This window comes from Armigeres subalbatus, chromosome 3 (assembly GCF_024139115.2).
Source record: "Armigeres subalbatus isolate Guangzhou_Male chromosome 3, GZ_Asu_2, whole genome shotgun sequence".
In the NCBI taxonomy this organism is placed as follows: Eukaryota; Metazoa; Arthropoda; class Insecta; order Diptera; family Culicidae; genus Armigeres; species Armigeres subalbatus.
Genome location: NC_085141.1, coordinates 28,667,819 through 28,691,115, shown reverse-complemented (window position 1 = coordinate 28,691,115; position 23,297 = coordinate 28,667,819). Strand labels below are relative to the sequence as shown.

Here is a 23,297-nt window from a genome sequence, read left to right as displayed (position 1 = left end):
CCACAAATCCATCCGCAGATAAAGAACCCACAAGTTCTAAGCCTAAGCCTTAGTACACATACATACGAAAACGCATATAAACGCTTTCCTTGGGGCCTTGAACCGACCTTCCTTCAATAAAAACGGGTCAGCATAGTCTACGCCAGTTCGTAAAAACGGTTCAGCAGCTGTTACGCGCACACTTGGCAGATCCCCCATATATTGCACAACATCCCTTGGATTTGCACGAAAACACTTCACACATTTTCCCAATACACGATTTATTGTTCGCTTCGCATTAACTGGCCAGAACTGTTGTCGAACCTTTGCGAGTAACCCATTCAGTCCGATGTGCAATTGTTCACGGTGGATTGTCTCGATCCGAAGTCAAAAAAAAAAATTCTTCTCGGTCAAGATTGTAGGATGCTTCTGATCTTTAGGCAAGTCCGAATGTCTGATCCTACCCCCTACTCTTAGCAGTCTCCCACCCTTATCAAAAATGGGGTTCAGGTTTCGAAGTTTACCTTTCACCAGTTTACCCCGCTCAATATTCTTGATTTCGGCTTTGAACAATTCTCACCATTGCTAACAATGAATCACGGAAGTCAACACCAAGTAAACTGCCGCTTCTACGATCGACACCTAGTCTCTTCACCTTACAATTGTGAATAAACCGAGTCACGTAACCGAATATTCTCTGTGTCTTACGATAATCACTGCGGCCTTGAATCACGTCGTACAGTCTGCGATCTTGTGTCGCCACCGCTGCAATCTCTTCAGACGCACTTAAGACATAATCACACTCGTCACCACCTTCAAGATACTCTGTATCAACTTCCTCATCCGCACCATCCAAAATACCGGGACCATTCCATGACAACTCACTTTTTTTTTTTTTAAACTAATTTTATTTGGTAATTATCTAATACATGCATTCATCTCTTAGACTAGGTGTTCCGTGTTTTCTTAACACTATCATCCTTATTTGCTATTTTATATTTTTAGTTATTATTAATACATTTCAATTGCCTCTGGCAGTTAGAATTTTTCCTCTGGTTGAATTGAACCATGTAGGAATTACAATGTTTTCTACTTAAATTAAACTTAACCTATTTTATACTAAGGGTACAAGGAGTTAATCGTTGCAATAGAAGATTGCAACGATTTTTGTCTAAAATTGGAAATTATTTTGTTGGACATTTGTTGCAATGTCTCAATATTAGAAATTCTATGAAGTTCATTGGTACTATACCACGGTGGCAACTTCAGAATCATTTTCAGAATTTTATTTTGAATCCTCTGAAGTGCCTTCTTTCTGGTATTGCAGCAACTAGTCCATATTGGCACAGCATACAACATGGCAGGTCTAAAAATTTGTTTGTAAATCAAAAGTTTGTTCTTAAGACAAAGTTTTGATTTTCTGTTTATAAGTGGATATAGACACTTAATATATTTGTTACATTTGGCTTGAAGGCCTTCAATGTGATTTTTAAAAGTTAATTTTTGATCTAGCAGAAGTCCTAAATATTTAGCTTCGCTAGACCAATTAATTGGAACCCCATTCATAGTGACAATATGTCTGCTAGAAGGTTTCAAATAAGAAGCTCTCGGCTTATGTGGGAAAATTATAAGCTGAGTTTTGGAAGCATTCAGGGAAATTTTCCATTTTGCAAGTAAGTGGAGGAAATATCAGAACTTTTTTGCGAACTACTACCAGTGACTCGAAGGCTACGCCCTTCGGCTGAGACACCTGTGGCACCTGCAAGCAAAGATTTTTGACTCCCTGGTGGTAAATCAGGTAAGTCAGAAGTAAAATGTTATACAAAATGGGCCCCAGTATGCTACCTTGGGGACACCAGCCCTTACAGGTAATCTATCAGATTTAGAATTCTGATAGTTTACCTGCAGTGAAACGATCTGATAAATAATTTTGGATCAGTTTAATAATGTACAGAGGAAAATTAAAATTCATCAATTTTACAATCAAACCTTCATGCCACACACTGTCAAATGCTTTCTCTATATCAAGAAGAGCAACTCCAGTCGAATATCCTTCAGATTTGTTGAGCCGAATTAAGTTCGTAACTCTTAATAACTGATGAGTGGTTGAATGCCCTTGGCGAAAACCAAATTGTTGAAGAAAGCAAACTGATTGGGCGATAACTAGAAGCCTCAGCTGGATTTTTGTCCGGCTTCAAAATTGGAACAACTTTGGCGTTTTTCCATTTATCTGGAAAGTATGCCAATTGAAAACATTTGTTAAATAAATTAACCAAAAAGGATAAAGAGCTCTCAGGAAGTTTTTTGATAAGTATGTAGAAAATACCATCATCACCCGGGGCTTTCATATTTTTAAATTTTCTAGTAATAGATCTCACTTCATCCAAATTAGTTCCCAACGAAGGGTCAAAAATATTATCTTGGTTGAGAATGTCTTCGAAGCTTCGTGTAACCTGATCCTCAATTGGACTAGTGAGACCTAGACTAAAATTATGGGCACTCTCGAACTGCTGAGCAAGTTTTTGAGCCTTTTCGCCATTTGTAAATAAAATTTTATTTCCCTCTTTAAGCGCTGGAATTGGCTTTTGAGGTTTTTTAAGAATTTTCGTTAATATCCAAAAGGGTTTCGAACTGGGATCCAACTTCGAGACATTATTCTCAAATTTGGTATTTATCAGAATGGAGAAACATTTTTAATTTGATTTTGCAAATCTCACCAAATAACTTTCAACGGGGGATCGCGAGTTCTTTGGTATTGCCTTCGCCTCACATTTTTAAGACGGATCAGTAACTGAAGATTGTCGTCAATAATAATGGAGTTGAATTTGGAATTGCAATGCCTCTGGCCTCGACAATCAAATTTGTCAAAGATACGAAAGCATTATCAATGTCACTTTTGGTATCGAGAGGAATATCAACATCAAAATTCCTATCGATATACGTTTTATATAAATCCCAATCAGCTCTATGATAATTAAAAGTAGAGCTGATTGGATTATAAATGGCTTCTTGTGAGATTTCAAACGTCACAGGAAGGTGATCAGAGTCAAAGTCAGCATGAGTTACCAATCGGCCACACAGCTGACTTGAATCCGTTAAAACCAAATCAATTGTCGAAGGATTTCGAGTGGATGAAAAACAAGTTGGGCCATTGGGATATTGAATAGTATAATATCCCGCAGAACAATCTTCAAATAAAATGTTGCCGTTGGAATTGCTTTGAGCATTATTCCATGAACGGTGTTTGGCATTAAAGTCACCAATTACGAAGAATTTTGATTTGTTGCGAGTCAGAATTTGAAGATCAGCTTTCAACAAATTCTTTTGCTGCCCATTGCATTGAAAAGGCAAATAGGCTGCAATGAAGGAAAATTGACCAAAATTTGTTTCAACAGAAACTCCCAAGGTTTCAAAAACTTTGGTTTCAAACGAAGAAAATAATTTATATTTGATACGTCTATTGATGACAATGGCGACCCCACCACAGGCGCTGTCAAGACGATCATTTCTGTAGATAAAATAATTTGGATCTCGTTTAATGGAGAGCCCTGGTTTTAAATAGGTTTCAGTTATAATGGCAATATGCACATTATGAACTGTTAGGAAGTTGAATAATTCATCTTCCTTACCCTTTAGAGAGCGGGCATTCCAATTTAGAACTTTCACACAATTATTTAGATCCATTAAAACGGAGTCCGATAATAATTTTTTGTGTGTACTTTATACCAACCTGAACAGCTTCAGGAATGGTATTTGCTTTGAACATTGCATCAATCATGTGATGCAATTGTTCAGTTAAAAAATCAAAATCGGAAGCAGTCATGCTACCTGAATCGGCAACATGACCGTTATTTTCCGTTGGGACATGGGTATAAACCTCATTTTGAGAAGCGAAATTTTGTCTACCAGCAGCGATGTTTGCATACGTAGGTACATTCGAAAAATTGGAATTTACGTGCTTGCTACCCGTTGACGAGCGGCAAAATTTGTTTGTGAATTGTGGTGGGTATGAATTGCTCGACCGGTAACTGGTTTCGAAATTTGAGCGTTTGAAAATTTCTACCCGTCGAATCTGGGATCCGATTGGAATTTCCCGTCATCAATTTTGCACGGAATTCAAAACTTTTTGCGTGAAGGGCATTCCCAGAAATTGGATTTATGATTGCCCCCACAATTTGCACATTTAAATTTATTGGAATCTTCTCTCACAGGACATGCGTCCTTGGCGTGAGAGGTTCCACCACAAATCATGCATTTAGCATCCATGTGACAATGTTTGGTTCCATGACCCCACTTTTGGCACTTACGGCACTGGGTGGGGTTTTTGAAATTTCCCCCAGGCCTGCGGAAATGTTCCCATGTAACACGGACATGGGACATAATACAGGCCTTTTCCATACTTTTCATATTATTTAGTTCACTTTTGTTAAAATGAACTAAATAAAATTCTTGAGAAATGCCCCTCTGGGAAGTACCAGGGTGGGATTTCTTTTTCATCTTAATTACTTGGACTGGTGAAAATCCAAGTAATTGAGAAATTTCAATTTTAATCTCATCCAGTGATTTATCATCACTGGGAAGACCTTTCAAGACGACTTTGAACAATCGCTCAGTTTTGTCGTCGTATGTGAAGAATTTATGGCGCTTCTCAGTTAAATACTGAAGAAGACGTTTGCGATCGTCAAAGGATCCCGGCAAAACGCGGCAGTCACCCTTTCTAGCAATCTGAAATGAAACCTTGATCCCTGAAGGTTACTCAAAATCTCATTCCGGAAGCCAGAAAACTCGGCAACAGATACCACAATTGGCGGAATCCTTTGCTTTTTCGCATGAATCGAATCACCTGGGCTAGAGGTATATTCGATTTGCTCAATTTCATCATTAATCAAATCGAACTGATTGCTCAGTTCGATTGGAGAAGAATTATCTCCGATATTAGAGTTAGAAGGAATATCTGAATTCTCCAGCTTCCTTCTATTTTTTACGCGCTTTGGCTGGACGGTCTTGAAACCTTGTTTTTTAGAAGGAAGTGGAGAATTCAGAGACTCCACCTTCCTCTTGTTTTTATTATTGCTCATTGCTGAGCGTGAAGACGTGACCTTCTAAGAGGTTTTTTCCCAGAACGGTGTCCCTGCAGGATTACCACCGCTTGTCGGAATTTTACTTCCGCAAACGGGTCCAACGTAAAACGAAGGCACGGGTCCTTGCAAAGATCGTAACGGGATCAGTGGGTACAAATAGCGCTAAGAAGCTTCCTTCCGCAACGAGAGAAAGAACCGCACAGCACGAAAGCACGATGCGGTCTGAATGACAACTCACTTCTCATCAATTCCTTTGGTTGGACCCCCCTGGACACGAAATCCGGAGGATTGTCTTTTGTACCAACATGCTTCCACTCGACATCTGGAGTCAAATCAAGAATCTTCATAACACGGTTTCGAACAAATACTGGCAGGGTAGAGCTCGGTTTTTCTAACCAACACAAAACTATTTTTGAGTCGGACCTCAGAACTATACGTTGAAAGTCAAGTTCCAAGGCTTCGCGCACTATTTTCAACTGTTCCGCCAATAACACGGCTGCACGGCACTACATTGTCCACTCGATTGAGCTCCTTCAGCGGAGCGACTCTTGACTTGTCGCAGATCAGCTTCATAGCAACTACTCCCTCAGCATTCACACTTTTCAAATATACATACAGCTCTTTGGGATGCATCCGCGAATCCGTGTAACTCAAAATTAGTTGGGTTCACGACTGTGATGCATCTTGGTATTTTCATATTGCTTATTTCACATAGCTCCGTTCTCAATTTTTGCCAGATTTCCAGTTCTTCGTTAGGGATTGCTTCATCCCAATCAAGTTTCTTCCTCCAAAGTCGCTGCAAAGAATTTGTAGATCCTCGCGAAGCCTTTTCGAATTCTCCACTGTGTCCGCTCCTTCAAGCGCATCGTCAACATAGCAGCATTTCAGGATGATATCGCTTGCCTCCGTGAAACTTTCTCGCTCATCATGAGCCAAATGATCTCGTTGCCAAGAATCCTGCAGGACCCACCCCGTAAGTCTCCGTTGTAATTCCAAGTCTAACAACGGTTGAGACCGCTCGTCGCGCCATGAACACCTTTGGTATTTGGTATGTGCACCATTTATCTTGACTTGTTCATACATGCGTTGTACATCGGTTGAGACGACATACTGGTGCAGATGCCACCGTAGTAGGATGTCAAATAGCGAGCTTTGCACAGTAGGCGCCTCCAGCAGCACGTCATTCAGAGATAAATTGGATGAGGTTTTTGCAGATGCGTCAAACATCACACGTAATTTCGTTGTCGAACTGTCGTGTTTGAAAACGCAATGATGTGGTAAATAGTCAGCCCCCGTAGGATCCTTTTCCTTATCCTTTAAAATTCTAGCGTGTTCGAGTTTGATGTATTCGCGAATGAAGTCTCCATACCTCCGCTTCGTATCAGGATATTTCTCCAACCTGTTCTCTAGGGCCTTGAACCGTTTCTCCGCTTGCACTCGGGAATCGCCAAGCTCACCAGCACCTTCGCGGAACGGAAGTTTGACCACATATCTTCCATCTTCACCCCGAGCATATGTAGTCACAAAATGCCGTTCACATTCATCCTTCTACAATGGTTAGATTGTTATCGCGTTGATTGTTGCTCGTTCAAATTCTCATCACCGCAATTAGTGGGAACTGCGTGGTAGTTCTGAACACTCACAACGTTTCGAACATTCCATACTGGTCCAGCCACCAACCATCCTAAATGACTCTCCTGTAGCAATGGTAATTCCGTAGCCATTCGAATCTTCCCCATCTGCATCAGCTCAAAAAATATTTCCGCGCCTATCAACATATTTATTCGGCTAGGATCGTAGAATCTCGGATCAGCTAATTGCACTTCGGTAGGGATCGCCCAGCTTCGGGCGTCGAGCCTCAACGAAGGTAATGCTCCAGTTATACGAGGTACCACCAGGGCCCTGTAGCATAATCAGACTAATAATATTAGCTACAAGTTACAAGTTACAAGTCAAAAAATTACAAGTACTTGTAATTTGTGTTGCATAAAATTGATTCGCCAACTAATAATATTAGTACTTGTATTGAGATTTTCACGTCCGAATGTGTGAGTGGCGATAAAAGGAAAACAAACACTCCTAGATGGTGCAACTCAGCAAAGATTGGGTAAAAATGAGTATATTTCCATATATTTTTTGACTCTTTTGAAATCATTGTGATGACCCGATCATTTTTGAGGTTATGAGCAGAAGGAAAACAAACATGTTTTTACACATGCCGAAGTGCACATTAGTGTGCGAGCGCTAAATGTCACTCATCTCTATTATTAGTAAGGTTGAAATGACAAGTCTGTCAGGTTCATTTACCTGTCAAAATTCATCCGACAGTTCACTGTCAATGCGGCGAGAAATGATTTGTTTATTAATAAGAAAATTATTTTGAGCTTTTTAGTGGAATTTTTTCACCTGTCATAAGACGAGTTTATACAATCCCATTGAATTCCACCACTTAATTGTATCTTGACAGATACGTATTTCGACCTCAACAGTAAGGCCGTCTTCAGTGTCTCGTACTTGACTCGACTTGTCGAGTCGAGTCAAGTACGAGACACTGAAGACGGCCTTACTGTTGAGGTCGAAATACGTATCTGTCAAGATACAATTAAGTGGTGGAATTCAATGGGATTGTATAAACTCGTCTTATGACAGGTGATTTATTAATGTTTTTCTGCAAGTTTGTGCATAGAATACTGCGATAGGTATACACGAAAAACGAATTTATTATCCTTCTCTCTTTAATTTATTGATTTAATCCGGTTTCGTGGTATTGGCATGGTATTGGAGTGATTTTCTACATGGTTTTTATATGTGGATTTTGAGATTGACATGGATTTTAATTATTGCGGGTTTCAATTTACGTGTTTTGCGAGACTTATGCGAGTTTGGATTTTTTTAAACCAATAATTTAAAATTTAAGTTCAAAATACTTACTGCTGATAATATCGCATCAAATTTTATTAAATATTCAAGTAGTTTTTCCTTTCTTTCCCATGATTGTTATCAAAAATAGGGCAAGATGCATGGCCCCACCCGAGATTGTTCAGTATAACAACTCACGTTTGAATAATGTCATTTTGGTTGTCCGACATTTCGCGGTAAAACATTCCGCGGTAAACCATTTCGCGGTGTACCATTTCGCGGTCTGTATCATTTGGCGGTAATCTGTTTCGCGGTTTATACAATTTGGCGGTATTCCGTTTCGCGGTATATACTATTTCGCGGTTTACAATTTCGCGGTGATCCGTTTTGCGGTATTCAAACTTACCTTATCTTATTAACTTTTTTTTTTGTATTTTTAAGAGTTTGCCATTCTTTTCTACCAACTCTTAATTTTCTCTTTTTTATATGGCCGTTTCTTTCATTGTGTTTCCCTTTCAATTATTTTTCTCTTTTCTTTTACGCATTATTTTATGTTATTTCCAAAAGACATATACATTATTGTCAATATGATAATTAGATGTGTGAGCTTTGTCACCAAGATACACTATATCATATGATAAAGTTCGCTATCTTAATACCTTAAAAGGCTATGGTATTCTGGTAGAACTTAGTAGATGAAAAAACTGAAAATTATTCATAAGGCAAAATGTATCTTCCTTAAATGTTAGCCGGCATTAGGCGAAATAACATGTGCTGTCTTCTTCAAATGTTCGCATTTGCCCGGTATAAGACAAAATGTGTTGTTTCGTCTTCTTTAAATGTTCGCATTTGCCCGGTATAAGGCAAAGTGTGTTGTTTTGTTTCTTCAAATGTTTGCATTTGCCCGGTATAACGCAAAATGTTAGGTTTTGCTTTCTTTAAATGTTTTCATTTGCCCGGTATAAGGCGAAGTGTGTTGTTTCGCATTCTTTACATACCATCGTAGGGGGTGACAATGGGTCAAATGGGGTTGAGAATGGGTCACTATTTCAACCACTTAGAATGCTTTTAGATTGGATTGAGGGCAAGAAGACTAAAATATAAGAGACCTTTTTGGACGATTTTGCTCTTCGACCTCCAGACTTCCGGTGAAAGTGATGACCCATTCTCACTATAGACACTATAGATTCCATAGACGAGCTGAGGCGAAGGCGAGTGTAGCCAAACGAACTGTCAGTTAGTGTAGCCAAACGAGCATGACGTCACGATTGCAATCCAAGCAATGGAGCGTGTGACGTCAAATTCGCCTGGTACACTGTGAAAAAGTGGAAAAACACACTTAATCGAAATGACCCAACCGTGCATGCGCTCGTCTATGGAACCTATAGTGTCTATAATTCTCACCCCCAGACCCATTGTCATCCCCGTTGCGGTGCCGGTAGTCGTATTTGCAAATATGTTTTGCTTCAAAACATTGTTTTTGTTGAGATTTGAATTTATATAAGTCTAATGTAAACTGGCTGGGTTCGATTCCCGGTGCCGGTCAAGGCAATTCGGATTGGATTCGTGTCAGCCTCATGATATACGAATGCAAAAATGGTAACTTGGCTTAGAAACTTCGCAGATAATAACTATGGAAGTGCTGAATGAACACCAAGCTGCGAGGCGGCTCTGTCCCAGTGTGGGGATATAATACCAATAAGAAGAAGAAAAAGAAGAAGAATGTAAACTCAATGATTATTCGCTTTTCATAATAATTAGGTGAATTTTGAGGCTTTACAAAGCTAAAGAACACATTATTGAACTACTTGTAACATTAGTTAAATAAACCTGCAAATTGGTATTGACCGCGAAAAGTTTCACCGCGGAATAGTACTAACCGCGGAATGGTAAACCGCCAAATGATATAAACCGCGAAATGATACTGAACGCGAAGTGGTAGACCGCGAACTGGTACACCACGAAAAGGTTAACCGCGGAATGTTTTACCGCGTAATGTCGTACAATCGTTTCTCAAACAAATGATTCATTTGCTTTACACAGCTGAAATAATAAAATAAAAACGACTTGTAAATTAAATTACAGCACCATTCATACTTGTAAAAGAAACTACAAGCCAACGCTAATAATTTGTACTTGTATTTTCTTTATGCAACAGTTACTTGTAAATTCTGCTAATATTATTAGTGCGCTTTACTTGTAATATTAGACTTGAAAATTGATACTTGCACGCAAAAAAAAAGCGTTCATGAATTCGTGAACTAACGAGTTCACGGTGTATTTTTTCGTGAACAACAATCACGGATTCGGGAATACAGTCACGTTTTCTGGAACGTTCTTGAAAACGTGACTGGTGTTCCCGAATCCATGATTTAAATCACGGTGTATTTTTGCTTGTTCACGAATTCGGGAACGCTTTTTTTTGCGTGTGTAGATTCATTATGCAACTGAAAAATACAAGTTACAAGCTACTCTACTAATATTGTTAGTAAAATTTCGATTATGCTACAGGCCCCAGGTAGTCCAAAGAAAACTTGTAATCCGTTGTCCTCGACTTGGCAGTAACATTGACCCTGAATTTCACAGTTGTTCTGGTACCATTTATACCGATAATTGATGCATTCGCACACCGTTTTGTCAAATTCAACACATCACTCATTCTTTCCGACACGAAATTTGCCATTGCACCGGAATCTAGCAGCGCGCGACACTTGTGCGCTGCTCCACCAGAATCAATCACATCAACAATAGCAGTTGCCAATAGCACCTGCTTCAGGGACTCGTTCGACGAGACAGAGGCTTCACATTTCGCGACGATATGTGGTTCTCCAATGCTTGCGGAACTACCGGCCATTGGACCCATTTCAAGCTTGGCCGCTGATGCTTCAACGTTCTCGCTCTTGTCCTTCGGATGCATCAAGGCGTGCTTGTTCTTGCACCCACACCATCTACTTCCTTCAACCTTGCAATTGGCCGTGCGATGTCCACGTTTCAGACACAGGAAACATAGACCTAGTTGTTTTGCCTTGGAGTAACGACTGTTCACCGTCATCTTCTTGAACACTTCACAATTATCGATCATATGGTCGTTATTGCATACAGCGCAACTCGTTTGCTGTACGGTAGCCGCATGCACCTTGCTTGAGGGAGCTAAAACTCCGTTTCGTTGGTTGATCGGAGTTCTATTTTTGAGTGTGTTAACAGACAACTCACACCACTCCAACATGTAGCACCGCTCTCGAAGAAAATCCATCGTTTTACCATATTCCGGGAGCTCTCCATGTTCCATCGTGGCCTCCCAGGCCGGTCAATATCCTCCATGCCCCATCGTAATTATTGTCATTCAATGGCTGCTGGTCGATAGCACCCTGTGCTTTGCCTACTAGCGCCTTATCCAGGTAAAGTAGTTTAGTAGCTGGCGAGTCTCCAGTACACTTGTCTACAATATCCTTAAATCTGTCTTTGAACTTATGCCAATTTTCGTAGCGACCATCGAAAGTTGGCAGCGGCGTTTGCTGTAGTAGAAGGGATGGTACACATTGTTGGGTTCTCATCTCATTCCTGTTCAGCTGGTAAGGCGGCTGAGCTTCAATCAGCTTTGTCTGTTGCTCCACAGTCTCCTTTTGGATGTCTTCGTGCGCTTGGATCATTTCAGCGAGACTTATTCGAACAAATTCGTAAATCTCCTCGAACTCGATGTAAGTCTGCTCAAACTCTTCTCGCCGCATCGGATCGGCAAGATAAATCCGATTTTGCAAAGAATTGTACTCGTTGTATGCAGCAACAACAGTTTCGACATATAATTTAAGAGCATGATAGGAAAACTTACCATGATCCTGATTCGCAGCTTCTATCGCGCGTCGGATACGTTCGATCTTACCTCTTGTCGCCGCCAAGCATTGCTGCAAAGCAGCAACTGATTCCACCATTTTAACGAGCTTCTGACGTGCTAGTTGCTCTTCCTTTTATGCCCACACACTACTGGTTACTGACGGTATGACGTCTTCAACGTCCTGTCGGTGTCAGGCTGTGTAGCTTGCACGGAAAACAACTAATACTCATTTACATCCTATTTTTGGGTAAACAACATTGTATTTGAAACTATAGTGCCACAATGGCCCTTGCACATTCAACTTATCAAGACAAATGATTCCAAGAAAATGAAATCATGTACCGTGCACGTACCCAACTTTGCGCAGCTCCTAACTTTGCGCATTTTTGTAATAGAGTGCGTATAAATTGAATTTCGAAATATAATTATAGCTTGTCAGCACAATATACATGTTATCATTAAAGTGCATGCATTTTTTCGCTGTTAAATGACACATTTTTCATTTTAATAGTCGAAACTTGTACTGAAAACAGTGAAAATGACCAAAATGGCGTGTTCTTAGCACAAATGACAAGTGACGGTTTACTCGAAAAACTGTATTTTTTGTAAATTATTACATTCGTTGACAACTGATTACACATGGACCCAATAATTATAATATTGTCGAAGCCATCTTATGAGAATTTGGTTAGTTATTTACATTTTTCGTTAAAATATATGATGCGCAATGTTAGGAACAATTTTTCAATACAGTGTACCAAATTTTGCGCACAACTCGTATTTCTTCGATATTTTCAACATTTATGATATACCTCGTTGGAATAGTGTTTACGCAAAAAAGAACTTTTGTTAGCTATGGCCAATGTACATAAATGATGCTGTACATACACCAACAGACGTGAAAACATACAAAGTATGTCGAATCATAAGAAAATAATGCTGGGCATCCTTATCATCTCTAGTATGCTCAAATATGCCTACAAATGGAATGAACATGAATTGTAATACAGGCATACCTCGATAGTACGTACACCTGCGAAATTTTAGTGTACGTACTATCGAAGCGTACGTACTATCGAAGCAAAAATAAATTCGAACAAAAACATTTTTTTTTGCCTTTTTGTTTATTTAGGAATAGCAGAATGATCATAAAACCACCCGGAAGTCAAAGTTTCGATAGAAGGCTCTATACTATAAGCATATTTGTATTTGATATAGTACACAAGGGACCAACAGGACCCAGATTTTCTTGAAATGGTGCCTACATGTAGCATGGAGCAAAATTATTTATGCATGTGACATGTTTTTTACAAAATACTGTATTTTAATACTTCAGAACATCCATAAATTACGTGACATTTGCAGGAGTAATATTTTAAGGATATGTTACACATGGTACATAATTATGCATGCTACTACAAAAAGCGACAATTGGCCGTGGTTGATAGATCGCTACATTTTTACGTGACGTATTTTATGGATTTCCCCTATAGATTTTATGTGAATGAAAAGGTTTATTATGATTTGTAATTATATAGGTACTTAACACAATGATGAGTATAAAAATAACAAAACAAATTTCGAAGATGTAAAAACGGGAGAACATTCGAAGTTTTTTTTTAATATCCTCATCTTTAGAATCGTGTTAACGTTTCTCGTACACCAAGGTGTAACGAAAAGGCTATATGTTTACTCCAAAAACGAAGGTTTCATAAGAGGCCCGGAGGGCCTACTTTCATATACCGATCTACTCAGCTCGACGAATTGAGGCGATGTCTGTCAATAAAGTCTTAAAATCTAAATCTGGATGGCGATCTACTCACAACTGCAGCTAGCGTAGAGTTGATCTGTGGCCAAAGAGTGTGACGTGACGTGACATAAGAATTCCTTCTAAAACTCTTCCTAAAAAGAAACTTCCCGCAGCATCTCTTGAACGAATTCTCTGCACAACAGCTTGAGAAATTTCTGAGGGAATTTCAAAACGATTTCCCGGGAGTTCATGAAGAAATTTTTTGGGGAATTTATAAAGGGATTTATAGAGAAATTCTTGAAGTAATTTCCGGAGTAATTTTTGGAGAATTTGTGGGGGAATTTTTGAAAGAAAATTTGGGTGGGTTTCTAGAAGAATTTCCGGGGTTATTGTTTTAAGATTTTGCTGCTAATTTCTAGAAAAAAAATCTCGGAAACCGGAAAATGAAGGGATTTTTGGATGATTTTTAGTAGACATTTTAGATTAAATACCAGCAGAATTTTGAAGAATTCCGGCTGATTCTTCTGGGAGAATTCTTTCAATGATTTCCAGATGAATTTTTAAAGGTTGTTAACGGCGAGTAACATTGTGTGTATTTAAAATCATGATTTCGGGAATTCAGTCAAATAAATGTTAAAGACAATCCTCACGGAATCCGAATTTGAAAGTACTCGCGTTTTCAAGGGCACACCACTCAATACGGAAGCAATGTACAATTGTCATTTTTATTATTTCACGCATGCTGTGACGCTTTGCGACGAGTACTTTTAAATTTGGAATCCTGGGATTGCCATTAAATTAAGTACTGCGCCAACGGTCAATTTAAAAAAATACGCTTGGACAGTCGATTGGGTGGCTGAGTGGGCAAGATATCGGCAAATCGAAAACGGAAGGGAAAAGAGATTTTGGCGTTGGGCTTTGAGGCGGGAAGGGGCTCGCCGTTGAAGAGTAGAAGGGTAGTAGAGTTTTGAAAGCCAAACCAGTAACAATGGTGAATAAACGCGAGAGAAGCCAAGTAGCCATATTCTTCAACGTGTGCGAATTCTAAGTCCTTCCGAGTCCTTCGGCCTTAGCTAGAGTCCTAAGTCCTTCCGAGTCCTTCGGCCTTAGCTAGAGTTGAAAGAATGGGACACCGATTCTGTCCCGAAGTGTTGCAAGAACCCGCCCAACACTTGTAGAAGCCGTAGCAATCTGGGTCGGTTAGAAGCCTAGTAGAAGCGACCACCGGAGAGTTACCGTAGCCATCATCCGACATTCGCCGCCACCGTTCTTTGAAGCCTACTTCCAGGTGATCGTTGGCTACTTCATTACCGTTTCCGATACCCGCCCATATCTCATCGAAGCTACAAGCCGCAACCTCCACCTTACCGGTGTGGGCAAGCCAGCCCGCCGAAGGAAGTACCCGACCTAACCAACAATGTGCATACCAACCGTTTCTTCTGCCACCACCACCGAGAAGGCAATACATCGTTTAAACGAGAGTAGCGCTTTTGTGTTAGGATTCCGAAATCCGTCGTCGCACGCCCTGAGACCCGGAACCAAAAGAGATCTTTCGTACCCACCCCGAAGGGGTAGTCCAGCAGCCTGGGGTTTGATGCGGGTTTCATTATAAAATCATGTTCTATGAGTCCGGGGTCAAAAGGAGGTCGTATAGGTAGCTACAAACGAGTTTAGACGAAATTTTCGGAAGAATATCTGGAGAAATAGCCAGTTTGCAGACAAATTTCTCAAGGAATTTTTGGAAGAATTTCCGGGGCGTGAGTGGGAGATGCCTATCGAGGGCTTCTACATGAGTTTTCGAATAAATTCAAAGGGAATTTCTGGAAGATCTCGAAGTAATTAACCTTTTGTCTGTGCTCTGGGGTCAATATGACCCCAGGCCACTTTGAGTGGCTGCCATTTTTTTAGTTTTCAACCGATTCTCCTAATTTTTGGTAGTTTGGTAAAACTCGCCGAGATCTGTCTCCTAGGTGCAAATTCGCTTGAAAAATCTTGAAAATATGCGCTACAGTGTACTTTTTTCAAAAAACTTACGTTGTCTGTGCTCTGGGGTCAAATTGACCCCAAATTGAAATTGCTATAACTTTTTAAATGTTTGGCCAATTTTGGATTTTTGGGGCTGTTTCGAAAGATAATTTAATCATCTTTCAGGTCGTTATCAAAGATTAACTATAGGTGGGCGGATACATCGCAGGGAGGGGTTTTTGTAAAAAAAGGGTACAAAACAGTGATTTTTTATTCTTATTTTACTTATATCTGAAAATCCTACCCATTTTGAACTGCACCTTTTCAAAAAGGTGCAGGAAGGCGTGTGATTTGACATGAGGCATTGATTAGTTAAGAGCTTGGTCGCTAGGTAGCGGTATATTTGAATTCATTATTTTAGACTACTCAAGTAGTTCCGATATGTATATGGAATTTTCCTCATTGTAAATATTCTTATCAAACAAATTTGAAATTTGTAAAGATGACGTCTTTAACAAAGTTCGTCTGGTAAGAATGGACTGTCATGTGACGGAGTAAATAATAAGAAAAATTACAAATAGGCGGCGCTAGTGTTCTTGTAATATTCTTGCATGTATGAAATACTAGTCGACCCAGCAGACGTTGTCCTGCATAGTAGGCGAAATTGCGCGTTGTGAACTGCCTATGCGAAAATCCCATACAAATCTTTACTTTAGTTTTTAACAATCTACTCAACTTTACCAATGATTTCGACTGAGGAAATATCATATAAACCCGTCGGAAACTATAACGAATGTAACTGCTGAAGGAATGAATAAAATCCATCCAGCCGTTTTCGAGTTATGCGGATACGAACACAGACCATTTCATTTTTATTATATAGATTGCTTTAGCTTGAGATCCCTCATACCTACATCCAAGTTGTATTCGGCAACACTGTTCAGGATGTCTAGCACTACAAAGCGATGCTCAATATAATGAGCACTTATTCCAATTTTTAAATTTGTGCTATAAGAATATTTACACTGAGAAGAATTCTATATATATCGGAATATCTTAAGTAGTCTAAAATAATGAGCTCAAATATACCACCACCTGGCGGCCGAGTTCTAGACTTATTAACGCCTCATGCCAAAGCACATGCCTTCCTGCATAACTTTTTTTTAAAAAGGTGCAGTTCAAAATGGGAAGGATTTTCGGATATAAGCAAAATAATCATGAAAAATCACTGTTTTTGTACCCTTGTTCACTAAAACTCCTCCCCGCGATGTACCCGCCCACCAAAAGTCAATCATTGATAATGACCTGAAAGATGATTAAATTATCTTTCGAAACAGACCCAAAAATCCAAAATTGGCCAAACATTTAAAAAGTTATAGCAACAAATTTGGGGTCAATTTGACCCCAGAGCACAGTAAGTTTTTTTGAGCACAGACAGAAGGTTAACAGAGAGATCTTGGCGGAATTTCTGGAGTAACTTCATAGAAAATGCCAGGAGGAGTTACATGAGAATTTCTGAATTATTTTCTGGTGAAAGTTCTGGGAAAGGAGGCGTGGAAAGATTCCTGGAGGAACTTGTTGAGAAATTTCTGGAGGAACTAAAAATTTCGAATGCACGTAATTGATTCACGACTTGTAAAACACGAGCGGCATGACGCTGCCACACGGATTTCCGGATAAACTGACACGGTTGATCAAAGCGACGATGGATCGGGTGATGTGCGTAGTTCGAGTTTCAGGGGCATTCTCGAGTCCCTTCGAAACGCACAGAGGGCTACGGCAAGGTGATGGTCTTTCGTGTCTGATATTCAACATCGCTTTGGAAGGGGTAATACGAAGAGCAGGGATTAACACGAGTGGTACAATTTTCAATCAGTCCGTCCAGCTATTTGGCTTCGCCGACGACATAGATATCATGGCACGTAACTTTGAGAAGATGGAGGAAGCCTACATCAGACTGAAGAGGGAAGCCAAGCAGATCGGACTAGTCATCAATACGTCGAAGACGAAGTACATGATAGGAAAAGGTTCAAGAGAAGACAATGTGAGCCACCCACCGCGAGTTTGCATCGGTGGTGACGAAATCGAGATGGTCGAAGAATTTGTGTACTTGGGCTCACTGGTGACTGCCGAAAATGATACCAGCAGAGAAATTCGGAGACGCATAGTGGCTGGAAATCGTACGTACTTTGGACTCCGCAAGACGCTCCGATCGAATAGAGTTCGCCGCCATACCAAACTGACAATCTACAAAACGCTCATTAGACCGGTAGTCCTCTACGGACACGATACCTGGACGATGCTCGTGGAGGACCAACGCGCACTGGGAGTTTTCGAAAGGAAAGTGCTGCGTACCATCTATGGTGGGGTGCTGATGGCGGACGGTACGTGGAGGAGGCGAATGAACCACGAGTTGCATGAGCTGCTGGGAGAACCATCCGCGAAACATCGAAAATCGGACGACTGCGGTGGGCCGGGCACGTAGCCAGAATAGTAACCCGGTGAAAATGGTTCTCGACAACGATCCGACGGGCACAAAAAGGAGAGGTACGCAGCGGGCAAGGTGGATCGATCAGGTGGAAGATGACTTTCGGACCCTCCGTAGACTGCGTGGGTGGCGACGTGTAGCCATGGACCGAGCCGAATGGAGAAGACTCTTATATACCGCACAGGTCACTTCGGCCTTAGTCTGAATAAATAAAAATAATAATGACGCTGCCACGCCACTGCCGCTGGATGAAAATAATCTGGCACGCCACCGCCGATATGGGAATAGACCATAATTATTATATCAAATAAATAAGTAACTGAAAAACATAACAAAATAAATAGAATGAAATAATTGTTCAACAAAAAATATCCTTTTTTTTAGTATTTAACGCTGCTAATTTGTTTCGCAAGAAAAATGTTGTCACCTACGAGTGGATAGATTGGAACTTAACTTACTGTAAACTGAATTAATCAATGAAACATCTTGTCGCAATTTTTTAAGAAACACTGTTCTCATGATGGATTTAATTTTTTCCTCGGGGGAATATTCTCTGGTCTATTAGGTGAATTAATAGATGGAGACGGGCTCTAGAACTGCAACTAACTTCCTAATAGATAAAATAATTCATAAACATAATAATTATTCAATTAAGTGGATAGCTATTTTGCTTTCTAAGAAAATCGTCTATACATCCATACACATACAATTTCAATCATTGCTGATAATATTTTTAGAGAATGTTATCAGCTGTTTCAGATGTTCTTTGAATTATGTGCTATGTAAAATTGTCTAATATTTATGACACCCTGCTTTTTTAAAGTTCTGCAACTAAATTCGTTATAAGCTGATGTTTAAATCAGAAGTAAAATTATTTCGTGGCATATGAAGGACCCCACGCATGTGCCTTGATCAAAACATATTAAAATTTTAACTAAAATCTTACAGAAAATCAAACGAAAAAAAAATTTTTTTTTGTACGTACTATCGAGGTAAAATGTACGTACAATCGAGGGTACGTACTATCGAGGGTACGCACTATCGAGGGTACGTACTATCGAGGTATGCCTGTAGTAGTATTAGCTGAAAAAATAAAATTTGGATGAAAAATTGTTTGATAGACGCTTGCTTCATGTTAGAAATTTTCCAAGTTATGTGCGCAAAGTTAGGCATATTATAAGGGGTCTGCTTTGAAGTTCAATTTACCATTTATTTCAAATTTTTGTACCAAATTTAGTTCTCAAACAATAATATGATAATAATACTACAGCATGGAAACTATTTCAGGCAGATAGCTACTTTCTGTAAGTTGTACGAGTTGATTCAATTTTGCATTTCCTTAACTGCGCAAAGTATGGTGCGTGCACGGTACATCTATATATCCTGTTTTCTGGGGAACGGTGAATTCTGGGGATTGGTTTTCTGGGGAATGGTACATTCTGCCGATTGGTTTTCTGGGGAATGGAATTCTGGGGTATGGATTTCTGGGGAATAGTACAGGACCGTAAGATCTCCATTCGGCGAATAACATCATACCTTCGATAAAGAGCCGAAATATTTTTTCAGACTGTGAATCAATAAGATCGAAACTTCGGGGTACATACCAGAGCTCAGATATAACTTGAATTATGAATTATGAAATATGAGCTCTAGTCAACTTTTCATCTAAATCTGGTCACGAGCAACCAAGATCTTGATCTTCGAAGTTGGCCATTTTGTATGAAAAACGTCAAGTGGACACATGTACCCGGCATACCACTGTACAAGTGTGGGTATAAATCAAAAGCACAAAGCATTCCATATGATAACTAAAACTAGAATATTAAATCCCTTTCGTGATTTGCCCGTTTGATTAAACGAGTTTCTATTATTCCAGATTCTGCAGAAGATTCCGACATGGAAACAAAAGAATGGGAAAACCAACAAATACGGAAAGGTGTTACTGGTGCCCAGTTGGTATCCGCCCACCAAGAATCAGTCATCTCGCAGTACATGATCCAAGGTTTCAGTCAGTCCTATCAAACCGAAGAAGACAGCATCCTTTCTACCGGCGCTCTACTGGAGCAAGCATACGCAAAAACGTCCGGATTGACGAAGGCCAATACCAAGGCCGGCTCAGCTGCTCTCATTTCGCGCGTAGCTACCGCTGGAAAAGATCAGAAGGCGTCCGGCCCAAGAATGCCTCAGGAAATCCTTAAGCAGTTGAGCGAAAAACTTCAAATCACGAAGGAACTGAACTACAAACATATCACTGACATCGAAAATATCACCCAGGAGGTGAAAGTACTTAAGTTGGACCATCTACAGAGTGAGCAGAAAGCACCGGTGGCTGCGGCCAAGTATCGGTTCTACCAGGAAATCAAGTGCTACGTCAACGATTTGGTGGAGTGCTTAGACGAAAAGTTACCGCAGATTGTGGCACTGGAACAGCGAGCGATAACAACGATGGCTAAGTTTTCCAGCATGCTCATCGAACGTCGACGGCAGGACGTGCGCGATCAAGCCAAAGAAATGGCCGATGCAAACAGTTAGTTTTCTACTTGCCCACATTGGTTAGATAGTAATCGATTTACTTTTATTTCTCAGAGGGTATCAAACGACAGCATGACGATCCGGATCGCGTTCGACGCGCCGCAGAACGAGAGGGTAGACGGACGCGTCGTCGAAGGGATCGTGAGAAGAACGAAACGTCTGATTCGCACTTGGATGGAATGTCCAGTGATGATGAGGTGGCCGACATTGAGGTGTCCCAATATCAAGCATCGCTGAAGGAGATAGGTTTGGAAGCAAGACAAATTTTCATCGATGCAGGAGAAGAATTCTGCGAAGTGGAAGAGATTCTAGACCGGTTTCAAAACTGGCGCACTGCAGAGATGGATTCGTACAAAGATGCTTACGTTAGTCTTTGTATACCGAAGGTTTTGGGTCCATTGATTCGTATAAAGTACGTCGCATGGAACCCGGTCAGTGGGGAAGATACCATCGATTTCGAACGAGAAGCATGGTATAGAAGTTGCTGCCTGTACAGTCGACAGCCCGGCGAAACCGAATCGAGTTTGGCCGAAGACCCAGATGTTCGTTTGATACCAACGCTGGTTGAGAAAATCGTACTTCCAAAACTGACGGTCCTAATCGAACAGGTCTGGGATCCGTTGTCGACTACGCAGACCTTGAAACTGGTACGACTGATCAACCGATTGAGCCGGGATTATCCATCGCTGAGACGAACCTGCAAACAATTGCGGTTGCTTTTCCAGGCAATTCTAGACAAACTCAAGCTGGCGATCGATAACGACGTCTTCATTCCAGTCTTTCCAAAACAGTAAGTATTTTAATTGAATTTCTTCAGTAATTTCTATACTTTCTTTTATATATTTGTAATTACATTTTGAAATAGTTTCATTTGGCCACAAAGAATATTTGTTTCAATGATTTGTTTATTTTCTTACTTTGTTATATTTGATCCAAATACCCTGAATCACCGTTCACTACTTACGTTCACAATTATCATTGCAGACTGCAGGAAGCAAAATCGTCATTTTTCCAACGGCAGTTCTGCAGTGGACTGAAGTTACTCCGGAATATAACTTGTTGGCAGGGTGTTATCGCGGACGGACCCCTGACTGAACTGGCGATTGGTTCGTTGCTGAATCGCTACCTCCTGAATGGGATGCGTGTTTGCACGCCGACCGATGCCATTAACAAGGCGTCGATGATTGTCTACACATTGCCGCGCGTTTGGCTGACGGCCGGATCGGCCGTAATGCAGAGCATGACGCAATTTATTGCTATGCTGCAGCACGTCGCCAGTCAGTTGGATCCCGCTATCGGGAATCATATGTAAGTGTTTGTTGTTGTGTCACAATTTCCGAAGATAATCGATTTTTCATTCTTATTCCAGAGAATTGCTTGAAAAACTGCAAAAGATATTAGCTAGTTTGCATGTTGTTTCTTAAAAACCACTTAAGAAACGATGCCCTATTTGACCCTGGATCTTTGGGAGCCCTTATCTTACAATTAGTCATCCACTAGGTTAGGAATTTAATTTATTGAAGTGTGTAAATTTAATTCACAGCTTTTTACACACAGAAATACCTAAAGTTTTTGCAACTGTTAAGATTATGTTCTTAGAATTTATTGATAAGGAACAAAAACACCTAGTGTTGAAAAGAAAGGGCAATGGGATATTACGTAGCACTCTGCAAACTTGTGATTGACGCCGATATGCGGAAGGAATGTATCTTAATTATGGACAAAATCAGGTAAGTTGATATTTAACATACTTCTCTTGGTATAGAAAATTATGGCGTTTCAAACATCTTCCCACTTACCGGATGCATCACAAGAATTTGCCTATTGAAGCGTAATTACGTACTTTCAGATTGCAAGTTTTCCATCAAATACATTGTTTTTTTTCTGAACGACCGTTACATATGATCAATCTCAGAATAATTGAAATGCAATCCTATAGTTTTAAAAATCAGTGGTAGTAAATTCAATCAAATAAAAAATAGTAATTATAAGCCAAGTTCTAAAATTTTCTAAAATAAAATAGTTGAGGCACTAGTTGTAAAAACGGTTACTTGTTTGGGAAAGAAACTCCAAATTTAGGCTAGGCTGTGATGGTCGTCCACAAAGTGTAGATCGGGGCAAACCGAAAGTATCGTCATATTCCAGGTTGTTTGATCTTGGCAGCCAATCGCTCCTCTCCGGAGGTAGAAATCTGATCGAGCGTCTGATCTCCATGTTAGGAGCGGCCGGAGCGTCTAACAACAGCGTCTGTTTTCCATGTTGGGGGCGGCTGATCATCGTCCGAGTGCCAGCGAGGGACTCTAAGTGAAACTGTGCACCATGGTCAACCGGGAATAAGGAGGAATGGTCCTCCGGAAATTTAGGGGGTTTTGTGTCATGGCCTGCAAGCCAGCCTTTAAAAAAACTTACGCAACGAATAATCAACAAGAGAGTACGGACCGGAACCATCGGCGAATACCACTACGACGAAAAGGGACTGGCGATTGGAAACTCGGTTCGTGGAACTGAAAATCTCTCAACTCCATCGGGAGCACACTCATACTCGCCGATGTGCTCAAGGACTGTATTCGGCATCGTAGCGCTACAGGATGTTTGTTGGAAGGGATCGATGGTGCGAACGTTTAGAGGTAATCATACCATCTACCAGAGTTGCGACAACACACACAAGCTGGGAACAACTTCCATAGTGATGGGCGATATGCAACGGCGCGTGATCGGGTGGTGGTCGATCAATGAGAGAATGCGCAGGTTGAGGATCAAAGCCCGGTTCTTAAACTTCAGCATAATCAACGTCCATAGCCCACACTCCGG

General features: G+C 40.4%; 1 protein-coding gene across 1 annotated transcript in view; it reads left to right on the top strand.

Moving 5' to 3' along the window:
* Positions 1–22,520, top strand: part of LOC134226605 (PAX3- and PAX7-binding protein 1) — a 28,219-nt gene extending 5,699 nt beyond the window's left edge. The window contains exons 5-8 of the mRNA XM_062707482.1: positions 19,831–20,481; positions 20,541–21,276; positions 21,471–21,794; positions 21,856–22,520. Of these exons, the coding sequence (XP_062563466.1) occupies positions 19,831–20,481; positions 20,541–21,276; positions 21,471–21,794; positions 21,856–21,910 (1,766 nt within the window). The 3' untranslated portion in view covers positions 21,911–22,520. The remainder of the gene's footprint in view (positions 1–19,830; positions 20,482–20,540; positions 21,277–21,470; positions 21,795–21,855) is intronic.
* The last annotated feature ends 777 nt before the right edge of the window (positions 22,521–23,297 follow it).